This window comes from Oncorhynchus clarkii, chromosome 2, assembly GCF_045791955.1.
Source record: "Oncorhynchus clarkii lewisi isolate Uvic-CL-2024 chromosome 2, UVic_Ocla_1.0, whole genome shotgun sequence".
Taxonomy (NCBI): domain Eukaryota; kingdom Metazoa; phylum Chordata; class Actinopteri; order Salmoniformes; family Salmonidae; genus Oncorhynchus; species Oncorhynchus clarkii.
Window position 1 is genome coordinate 96252689 of NC_092148.1, and position 12405 is coordinate 96265093.

Consider the following 12405-nt stretch of genomic DNA (forward strand, 5'->3'; position numbering starts at 1 on the left):
ACCGGTGACGTCGAACGCCGAGCACCGCCCGAACAAGGAGAGGCAACGACTTCGGCAGAAGCTCCAGCTGCGCGTCGACACCGGCCTCGGGGACAACCCGGAGGGCGAGGTGCAGGGCGATCCGGATGGAGACGGTGGAATTCTGATAACATGGAAGGATCTAACACGTCCTCCACCGGAACCCAGCATCTCTCCTCCGGCCCCTAACCCTCCCAGTCCACGAGGTACTGAAGGCCCCTCGCCCGACGTCTCGAATCCAAAATGGATCGAACAGAGTACGCTGGGACCTCCTTGATGTCTAGAGGAGGCGGAGGGACGCACTTCAGCCTCCTGGAGCGGGCCAGCCACCACCGGCCTGAGGAGAGACACATGGAACGAGGGGTTAATACGGTAATTAGTGGGCAGTTGTAACCTGAACATACCTCGTTCACTCTCCTCAGGACTTTAAACGGCCCCACAAACCACGGACCCAGCTTCCGGCAGAGCAGGCGGAGGGGCAGGTTTCGGGTCGAGTACCAGACCCTGTCCCCTGGTGCGAACACTGGGGCCTCACTGCGGCGACGATCTGCGCCAATTTTCTGGCGCCTTATGGCGCGCTGATGGTGGACGTGGGCTGCCTCCCAGGTTTCCTCAGCGCACCGAAACCAATTGTCCACCGCAGGAGCCTCGGTCTGACTCTGATGCCAAGGAGCCAGAACCGGCTGATACCCTAATACACATTAAAAAGGGGTAAGGTTAGTGGAGGAGTGACGTAGCGAGTTCTGAGCCTTCTCTGCCCAGGGCACGAACTTCGCCCACTCCCCCGGCCGATCCTGGCAATAAGACCACAGAAACCTACCCACATCCTGGTTAACTCTCTCCACCTGCCCATTACTCTCGGGGTGAAAACCTGAGGTAAGACTAACCGAGATCCCTAGACGCTCCATGAACCCGTTCCAGACCCTTAAAGTGAACTGGGGACCCCGATCAGACACTATATCCTCAGGCACCCCATAGTGCCGGAAAACGTGTGTAAACAGGGCCTCTGCAGTTTGTAAGGCCGTAGGGAGACCGGGCAAAGGGAGGAGACGACAGGACTTCGAAAACCGATCCACAACGACCAGGATCGTGGTGTAACCCTCAGAAGGTGGAAGATCAGTCAAAAAATCCACCGACAGGTGCGACCACGGCCGTTGAGGAACGGGTAGAGGTTGTAGCTTACCTCTGGGCAGGTGTCTAGGATCCTTGCACTGGGCGCACACCGAGTAGGAGGAAACATAAATCCTCACGTCCTTAGCTAAAGTGGGCCACCAGTACCTCCCATCAAGACAGCGCATCGTCCGACCTATCCCAGGATGACCAGAGGAGGGTGACGTGTGAGCCCAATAGATCAATCGGTCGCGGACAGCAGACGGAACATACAGATCACCAGCTGGACACTCAGGGGGAGAGGGCTCTGCACGTGACGCCCGCTCAATGTCCGTGTCCAGCTCCCACACTACAGGCGCCACCAAACACGAAGCTGGGAGTATGGGAGTGGGATCCATGGATCGCTCCTCTGTGTCATACAGCCGAGACAATGCGTCTGCCTTAACGTTCTGGGAGCCTGGTCTGTAAGAAAGAGGGAACTCAAAACGAGTGAAAAACATGGCCCACCTTGCCTGGCGAGGATTCAGTTTCTTCGCCTGCCGGATGTACTCCAGATTGCGGTGGTCAGTCCAGATGAGAAAAGGGTGTTTAGCCCCCTCAATGCCTCCACACCTTCAAGGCTTCTACGACAGCTAACAGCTCTCGGTTCCCCACATCATAGTTTCGCTCCGCTGGGCTGAGCTTCTTTGAAAAGAAAGCACAGGGGCGAAGCTTCAGTGGCGTACCCGAACGCTGAGAGAGCACTGCTCCTATCCCAGCTTCGGATGCGTCCACCTCCACTATGAATGGCAAAGAGGGATCCGGATGAGCCAACACAGGCACCGAGGTAAACAGAGTCTTCAGGTGCCCAAAAGCCCTGTTCGCCTCAGCCGACCACTGCAAGCGCACCGGGCCCCCCTTTAGCAGTGAGGTAATGGGAGCAGCCACCTGACCAAAACCCAGGATAAACCTCCGGTAGTAATTGGCAAACCCTAAAAAACGCTGCACCTCCTTTACCGTGGTTGGACAGGAGTGGAAATCCGATGCCCTAGGAAGGAGATGGATTGTTGGAAGAACAAGCATTTCTCAGCCTTGACATATAGATCATGCTCCAACAGGCGACCAAGCACCCTGCTCACCAGGGACACATGCTCGGCGCGTGTAGCGGAGTATATCAGAATATCATCGATATACACCACTACACCCTGCCCGTGCAGGTCCCTGAAGATCTCATCTACAAATGATTGGAAAACTGATGGAGCACTCATCAACCCATATGGCATGACAAGGTACTCATAATGACCTGAGGTGGTGCTAAATGCCATCTTCCACTCATCACCCTTCCAAATACGCACCAGATTGTACGCACTCCTGAGATCCAATTTTGTGAAAAAGCGTGCCCCGTGCATTAACTCAATAACCGTATTGATCAGAGGTAGCGGGTAACTATATTTCACTGTGATTTTATTTAGACCTCGATAATCAATGCACGGGCGTAAACCGCCATCCTTTTTTTTCATAAAAAAGAAACTCGAAGAGATGGGTGAAATGGATGGCTGAATGAACCACTGATGCAGGGATTCAGAGACATATGTCTCCATAGCCTCCTTCTCCGCTTGCGACAGGGGATACACGTGACTCCTGGGATATGCAGCGTCTACCAGGAGATCTATCGCACAATCCCCCCCTCTATGCCTTCTTTTTACAGAAGGCGAGAGCCAAATGGCATATTCGGGGGGAATGCGCACGGTGGAGACCTGGTCTGGACTTTCCACCGTAGTAGCACCAACGGAAACCCCTAAACACCTACCTGAGCACTCTCGCGACCACCCCGTGAAGTTATGACAAGCTAACCAGGGTAGGCCTAGCACCACAGAATACGTAGGAGAATCAATAAGGAAAAGACTAATCTTCTCCTTGTGACCCTCCTGCGTTATCATACACAAAGGTACGGTTACCTCCCTGATAAACCCTGACCCTAATGGTCGACTATCTAAGGCATGATTAGGGAAAGGCATATCCACAGAAACAATATGAGCTATACTTTTATTAATGAAATTCGCACCTGAATCTACAAGCGCCTTATACTGGGAATGCAGGGAAAAATCAGGAAAAGAGACCGAGACAAACATTAGTGCAACAGAGGGCTCTGGATGAGAATGGTGCCTACTCATCCACCTCCATGGGCGTAGTGTCCTCTCCTGCTGACTTAATTTTTTTTTCTCAAAGATTCTGTCAACGCTGTGTGTATAGGTGGCAGGGAAGTCAGGCACAGGAGAGTGTAAATAGAGTCTTTTAATAAATGTCCACAGAACATGCTCCATAACACTAAAATGTACAGACATGAAAAAACATGGGTACGAGGACCCGTCGCGCACCAATACAACAAATAAACAACACTAACAATAAAACAATCTCTGACAAAGACATGAGGGGAAACAGAGGGTTAAATACACAGCAGGTAATGAATGGGATTGAAAACAGGTGTGTGGGAAGACAAGACAAAACCAATGGAAAATGAAAAATGGATCAATGATGGCTAGAAGACCGGTGACGTCGAACGCCGAGCACCGCCCGAACAAGGAGAGGCAACGACTTCGGTAGAAGTCGTGACAACCTGATCCTAATAAAACACTAAACTGACCTCCTACCTGATTCTAATAAAACACTAAAACAGACCTCCTACCTGATCCTAATAAAACACTAAACAGACCTACCTGGGCTACCTGATGTCTAGCGGCATGTTGTGTTATGTTATGTGGTTTATCTATTTCTCTGTTAGATCTCCTACCTGGGCTACCTGATGTCTAGCGGCATGTTGTGTTATGTTATGTGGTTTATCTATTTCTCTGTTAGATCTCCTACCTGGGCTACCTGATGTCTAGTGGCATGTTGTGTTATGTTATGTGGTTTATCTATTTCTCTGTTAGATCTCCTACCTGGGCTACCTGATGTCTAGCGGCATGTTGTGTTATGTTATGTGGTTTATCTATTTCTCTGTTAGATCTCCTACCTGGGCTACCTGATGTCTAGCGGCATGTTGTGTTATGTTATGTGGTTTATCTATTTCTCTGTTAGATCTCCTACCTGGGCTACCTGATGCTGTATAACTACATAATCCTGGTGAAGATGGAGCGATGGCCGTCCATCCAGGAGTGGACCGTCATTGCCTACATCCTAACGCTCGGCTTCGAGAAAGTCAGACAGGTAAATTAGTAACAAGTTTAAGTTCAACGTCAAATTCAAGTAAGCTTGGGGAATTCATTCTCAGCTGAAAATAAAATATTCCCAACAATATTGCATCTATAGTGCACTATATACCATCTTACCTCCTATATAAATACGTTATAGGTAATAGGCTATTTCAGATGCAGCTGTACTGTATGTGAGCATTGATTGATGCTTTGTACTTCCTTCATCGACCCTGAAGTCAGACAGGGTGTAGTCAAGATGCTTCGCTACAGAAATAGGACATCCTACCCCATGCCCGGTTCTGGCTCAGACAAGGCTTACTTACTAACTTCGACCTTAACCCATAGATCCTGATGTCAGAGCTGGGATTACTAACTTTGACCTTGACCCATAGATCCTGATGTCAGAGCCTTACTTTGAATTTGACCCTTAGATCCTGATGTCAGAGCCTGGGTTACTAACTTTGACCTTGACCCATAGATCCTAATGTCAGAGCCTGGGAAGCTGAAGCAGAAGATCAACGTATGGCTGCAAGAGGTCTGGAACATCACTGACCTGGCAGCCATCTCCACCTTCCTGATTGGCCTTCTGCTGAGGCTGCAGAACGAACCCCTCCTGGGCATCGGACGTGTCATCTACTGCATAGACATCATCTTCTGGTACATCAGGGTGCTCGACATCTTCGGGGTCAACAAGTACCTGGGACCCTATGTCATGATGATTGGGAAAATGGTAACATCATTGATTGATTGATTTTTGTTTGATATTTCAAAGTTAGTAGGCTGCTCCAGAGACAACATTACATACATGAAATATTATAGAGGATAAAACCACAATAAATCCTGAAAGATTATTACTATGGTGGTTTTATAACTTCATCCAGCTGCTTTCTCCTCATCTTACATCACTAATATTTCCCAATCAAAAAGTAGTGTGTCATACAGCACAGGTTACAGGGGGTTAGCCCCCCATACAGAAGATACTCAGTCTGCTTGTCTTGAGGCCTACTACCTCTGAAGATACCAGAGGAGGAAGAGGAGGAGGGTACTGCTCCAAATGTTGAGGACACGTTAGAAACAAAACAAATAATGGCATCCCATTGGCTTAATTACAAATAATTTATTCCAGATGACTGACATTCTATGTTCCAAATTATAATGATTAACATGCTGTGAACCATGTTCTATATTAGAATGATTAACATGCTGTGTTCTATGTTCTATATTAGAATGATTAACATGCTGTGTTGTATATTAGAATGATTAACATGTTGTGTTCTATGTTCTATATTAGAATTATTAACATGCTGTGTTCTATGTTCTATATTAGAATGATTAACATGCTGTGTTCTTTGTTCTATATTAGAATGATTAACATGCTGTGTTGTATATTAGAATGATTAACATGCGGTGTTGTATATTAGAATGATTAACATGCTGTGTTCTATATTAGAATGATTAACATGCTGTGTTCTGTGTTGATTTTTAGAATGATTAACATGCTGTGTTCTTTGTTCTATATTAGAATGATTAACATGCTGTGTTGTGTATTAGAATGATTAACATGCTGTGTTCTATATTAGAATGATTAACATGCTGTGTTGATTATTAGAATGATTAACATGCTGTGTTGTATATTAGAATGATTAACATGCTGTGTTGTATATTAGAATGATTAACATGCTGTGTTGATTATTAGAATGATTAACATGCTGTGTTCTATATTAGAATGATTAACATGCTGTGTTCTATATTAGAATGATTAACATGCTGTGTTGTAAATTAGAATGATTAACATGCTGTGTTGTATATTAGAATGATTAACATGCTGTGTTCTATATTAGAATGATTAACATGCTGTGTTGTAAATTAGAATGATTAACATGCTGTGTTCTATATTAGAATGATTAACATGCTGTGTTCTATATTAGAATGATTAACATGCTGTGTTGATTATTAGAATGATTAACATGCTGTGTTCTATATTAGTATGATTAACAAGCTGTGTTGATTATTAGAATGATTAACATGCTGTGTTGTATATTATAATGATTAACATGCTGTGTTGATTATTAGAATGATTAACATGCTGTGTTCTATATTAGAATGATTAACAAGCTGTGTTGATTATTAGAATGATTAACATGCTGTGTTGTATATTAGAATGATTAACATGCTGTGTTCTATATTAGAAAGATTAACATGCTGTGTTGATTATTAGAATGATTAACATGCTGTGTTCTATATTAGAATGATTAACATGCTGTGTTCTATATTAGAATGATTAACATGCTGTGTTCTATATTAGAATGATTAACATGCTGTGTTGTATATTAGAATGATTAACATGCTGTGTTCTATATTAGAAAGATTAACATGCTGTGTTGATTATTAGAATGATTAACATGCTGTGTTCTATATTAGAAAGATTAACATGCTGTGTTGATTATTAGAATGATTAACATGTTGTGTTCTATGTTCTATATTAGAATGATTAACATGCTGTGTTCTATGTTCTATATTAGAATGATTAACATGCTGTGTTGTATATTAGAATGATTAACATGTTGTGTTCTATGTTCTATATTAGAATTATTAACATGCTGTGTTCTATGTTCTATATTAGAATGATTAACATGCTGTGTTCTTTGTTCTATATTAGAATGATTAACATGCTGTGTTGTATATTAGAATGATTAACATGCGGTGTTGTATATTAGAATGATTAACATGCTGTGTTCTATATTAGAATGATTAACATGCTGTGTTCTGTGTCGATTTTTAGAATGATTAACATGCTGTGTTCTTTGTTCTATATTAGAATGATTAACATGCTGTGTTGTGTATTAGAATGATTAACATGCTGTGTTCTATATTAGAATGATTAACATGCTGTGTTGATTATTAGAATGATTAACATGCTGTCTTGTATATTAGAATGATTAACATGCTGTGTTGTATATTAGAATGATTAACATGCTGTGTTGATTATTAGAATGATTAACATGCTGTGTTCTATATTAGAATGATTAACATGCTGTGTTGTATATTAGAATGATTAACATGCTGTGTTGTATATTAGAATGATTAACATGCTGTGTTCTATATTAGAATGATTAACATGCTGTGTTGTATATTAGAATGATTAACATGCTGTGTTGATTATTAGAATGATTAACATGCTGTGTTCTATATTAGAATGATTAACATGCTGTGTTCTATATTAGAATGATTAACATGCTGTGTTGATTATTAGAATGATTAACATGCTGTGTTGTATATTAGAATGATTAACATGCTGTGTTCTATATTAGAAAGATTAACATGCTGTGTTGATTATTAGAATGATTAACATGCTGTGTTCTATATTAGAATGATTAACATGCTGTGTTCTATATTAGAATGATTAACATGCTGTGTTGTATATTAGAATGATTAACATGCTGTGTTCTATATTAGAAAGATTAACATGCTGTGTTGATTATTAGAATGATTAACATGCTGTGTTCTATATTAGAAAGATTAACATGCTGTGTTGATTATTAGAATGATTAACATGTTGTGTTCTATGTTCTATATTAGAATGATTAACATGCTGTGTTCTATGTTCTATATTAGAATGATTAACATGCTGTGTTGTATATTAGAATGATTAACATGCGGTGTTGTATATTAGAATGATTAACATGCTGTGTTCTATATTAGAATGATTAACATGCTGCGTTCTGTGTCGATTTTTAGAATGATTAACATGCTGTGTTCTTTGTTCTATATTAGAATGATTAACATGCTGTGTTGTGTATTAGAATGATTAACATGCTGTGTTCTATATTAGAATGATTAACATGCTGTGTTGATTATTAGAATGATTAACATGCTGTGTTGATTATTAGAATGATTAACATGCTGTGTTCTATATTAGAATGATTAACATGCTGTGTTGTATATTAGAATGATTAACATGCTGTGTTGTATATTAGAATGATTAACATGCTGTGTTCTATATTAGAATGATTAACATGCTGTGTTGTATATTAGAATGATTAACATGCTGTGTCGATTATTAGAATGATTAACATGCTGTGTTCTATATTAGAATGATTAACATGCTGTGTTCTATATTAGAATGATTAACATGCTGTGTTGATTATTAGAATGATTAACATGCTGTGTTCTATATTAGAATGATTAACAAGCTGTGTTGATTATTAGAATGATTAACATGCTGTGTTGTATATTAGAATGATTAACATGCTGTGTTCTATATTAGAAAGATTAACATGCTGTGTTGATTATTAGAATGATTAACATGCTGTGTTCTATGTTCTATATTAGAATGATTAACATGCTGTGTTCTATGTTCTATATTAGAATGATTAACATGTTGTGTTGTATATTAGAATGATTAACATGTTGTGTTCTATGTTCTATATTAGAATTATTAACATGCTGTGTTCTATGTTCTATATTAGAATGATTAACATGCTGTGTTCTTTGTTCTATATTAGAATGATTAACATGCTGTGTTGTATATTAGAATGATTAACATGCGGTGTTGTATATTAGAATGATTAACATGCTGTGTTCTATATTAGAATGATTAACATGCTGTGTTCTGTGTTGATTTTTAGAATGATTAACATGCTGTGTTCTTTGTTCTATATTAGAATGATTAACATGCTGTGTTGTGTATTAGAATGATTAACATGCTGTGTTCTATATTAGAATGATTAACATGCTGTGTTGATTATTAGAATGATTAACATGCTGTGTTGTATATTAGAATGATTAACATGCTGTGTTGATTATTAGAATGATTAACATGCTGTGTTGATTATTAGAATGATTAACATGCTGTGTTGATTATTAGAATGATTAACATGCTGTGTTGATTATTAGAATGATTAACATGCTGTGTTCTATATTAGAATGATTAACATGCTGTGTTGTAAATTAGAATGATTAACATGCTGTGTTGTATATTAGAATGATTAACATGCTGTGTTCTATATTAGAATGATTAACATGCTGTGTTGTAAATTAGAATGATTAACATGCTGTGTTCTATATTAGAATGATTAACATGCTGTGTTCTATAAGAGAATGATTAACATGCTGTGTTGATTATTAGAATGATTAACATGCTGTGTTCTATATTAGTATGATTAACAAGCTGTGTTGATTATTAGAATGATTAACATGCTGTGTTGTATATTAGAATGATTAACATGCTGTGTTGATTATTAGAATGATTAACATGCTGTGTTCTATATTAGAATGATTAACAAGCTGTGTTGATTATTAGAATGATTAACATGCTGTGTTGTATATTAGAATGATTAACATGCTGTGTTCTATATTAGAAAGATTAACATGCTGTGTTGATTATTAGAATGATTAACATGCTGTGTTCTATATTAGAATGATTAACATGCTGTGTTCTATATTAGAATGATTAACATGCTGTGTTGTATATTAGAATGATTAACATGCTGTGTTCTATATTAGAAAGATTAACATGCTGTGTTGATTATTAGAATGATTAACATGCTGTGTTCTATATTAGAAAGATTAACATGCTGTGTTGATTATTAGAATGATTAACATGTTGTGTTCTATGTTCTATATTAGAATGATTAACATGCTGTGTTCTATGTTCTATATTAGAATGATTAACATGCTGTGTTGTATATTAGAATGATTAACATGTTGTGTTCTATGTTCTATATTAGAATTATTAACATGCTGTGTTCTATGTTCTATATTAGAATGATTAACATGCTGTGTTCTTTGTTCTATATTAGAATGATTAACATGCTGTGTTGTATATTAGAATGATTAACATGCGGTGTTGTATATTAGAATGATTAACATGCTGTGTTCTATATTAGAATGATTAACATGCTGTGTTCTGTGTCGATTTTTAGAATGATTAACATGCTGTGTTCTTTGTTCTATATTAGAATGATTAACATGCTGTGTTCTTTGTTCTATATTAGAATGATTAACATGCTGTGTTCTATATTAGAATGATTAACATGCTGTGTTGATTATTAGAATGATTAACATGCTGTCTTGTATATTAGAATGATTAACATGCTGTGTTGTATATTAGAATGATTAACATGCTGTGTTGATTATTAGAATGATTAACATGCTGTGTTCTATATTAGAATGATTAACATGCTGTGTTGTATATTAGAATGATTAACATGCTGTGTTGATTATTAGAATGATTAACATGCTGTGTTCTATATTAGAATGATTAACATGCTGTGTTCTATATTAGAATGATTAACATGCTGTGTTGATTATTAGAATGATTAACATGCTGTGTTGTATATTAGAATGATTAACATGCTGTGTTCTATATTAGAAAGATTAACATGCTGTGTTGATTATTAGAATGATTAACATGCTGTGTTCTATATTAGAATGATTAACATGCTGTGTTCTATATTAGAATGATTAACATGCTGTGTTGTATATTAGAATGATTAACATGCTGTGTTCTATATTAGAAAGATTAACATGCTGTGTTGATTATTAGAATGATTAACATGCTGTGTTCTATATTAGAAAGATTAACATGCTGTGTTGATTATTAGAATGATTAACATGTTGTGTTCTATGTTCTATATTAGAATGATTAACATGCTGTGTTCTATGTTCTATATTAGAATGATTAACATGCTGTGTTGTATATTAGAATGATTAACATGCGGTGTTGTATATTAGAATGATTAACATGCTGTGTTCTATATTAGAATGATTAACATGCTGCGTTCTGTGTCGATTTTTAGAATGATTAACATGCTGTGTTCTTTGTTCTATATTAGAATGATTAACATGCTGTGTTCTATATTAGAATGATTAACATGCTGTGTTGATTATTAGAATGATTAACATGCTGTGTTGATTATTAGAATGATTAACATGCTGTGTTCTATATTAGAATGATTAACATGCTGTGTTGTATATTAGAATGATTAACATGCTGTGTTGTATATTAGAATGATTAACATGCTGTGTTCTATATTAGAATGATTAACATGCTGTGTTGTATATTAGAATGATTAACATGCTGTGTCGATTATTAGAATGATTAACATGCTGTGTTCTATATTAGAATGATTAACATGCTGTGTTCTATATTAGAATGATTAACATGCTGTGTTGATTATTAGAATGATTAACATGCTGTGTTCTATATTAGAATGATTAACAAGCTGTGTTGATTATTAGAATGATTAACATGCTGTGTTGTATATTAGAATGATTAACATGCTGTGTTCTATATTAGAAAGATTAACATGCTGTGTTGATTATTAGAATGATTAACATGCTGTGTTCTATGTTCTATATTAGAATGATTAACATGCTGTGTTCTATGTTCTGTAGATGATCGACATGCTGTACTTCGTGATAATCATGTTGGTGGTATTGATGAGTTTCGGGGTGTCGCGGCAGGCCATCTTGCACCCTGATGAGGAGCCAACATGGCGTTTGGCCAGGAACATCTTCTACATGCCCTACTGGATGATCTATGGAGAGGTGTTTGCTGACTCGATCGACCGTAAGACTCAGATTTATAGTAAGATTCTGTTTCCTGTTTCACGGGCAGATGATCTGTCCTGTTTGCCCATGTTTTGATCTGTCCTGTATTTATCCATAATGTGTTTTTGACTCTACCTGGTCTCCCAGTAGCACAGGACATTCTTTGTCTTCACCTAGTCTCCCAGCTGCACTCGACATTCTTTGTCTTCACCTGGTCTCCCAGCAGCACAGCACAGTCTTTGTCTTCACCTGGTCTTTCAGCAGCACAGGACAGTCTTTGACTTCACCTGGTCTCCCAGCAGCACAGGACAGTCTTTGTCTTCACCTGGTATTTCAGCAGCACAGGACAGTCTTTGACTTCACCTGGTCTCCCAGCAGCTTAGGACAGTCTTTGTCTTCACTGGTCTTTCAGCAGCTTAGGACAGTCTTTGTCTTCACCTGGTCTCCCAGTAGCACAGGACAGTCTTTGTCTTCACCTGGTCTCCCAGCAGCACAGCACAGTCTTTGTCTTCACCTGGTCTTTCAGCAGCACAGGACAGTCTTTGACTTC

General features: G+C 38.5%; 1 protein-coding gene across 1 annotated transcript in view; it reads left to right on the forward strand.

Annotated features, from left to right (window-relative positions):
* The window catches only part of LOC139378620 (transient receptor potential cation channel subfamily M member 1-like), a 147411-nt gene that overhangs the window by 102353 nt on the left and 32653 nt on the right, over positions 1–12405 (forward strand). Inside the window, exons 20-22 of the mRNA XM_071120953.1 lie at positions 4186–4314; positions 4780–5031; positions 11700–11892. Coding sequence (XP_070977054.1) covers positions 4186–4314; positions 4780–5031; positions 11700–11892 — 574 coding nt within the window. The remainder of the gene's footprint in view (positions 1–4185; positions 4315–4779; positions 5032–11699; positions 11893–12405) is intronic.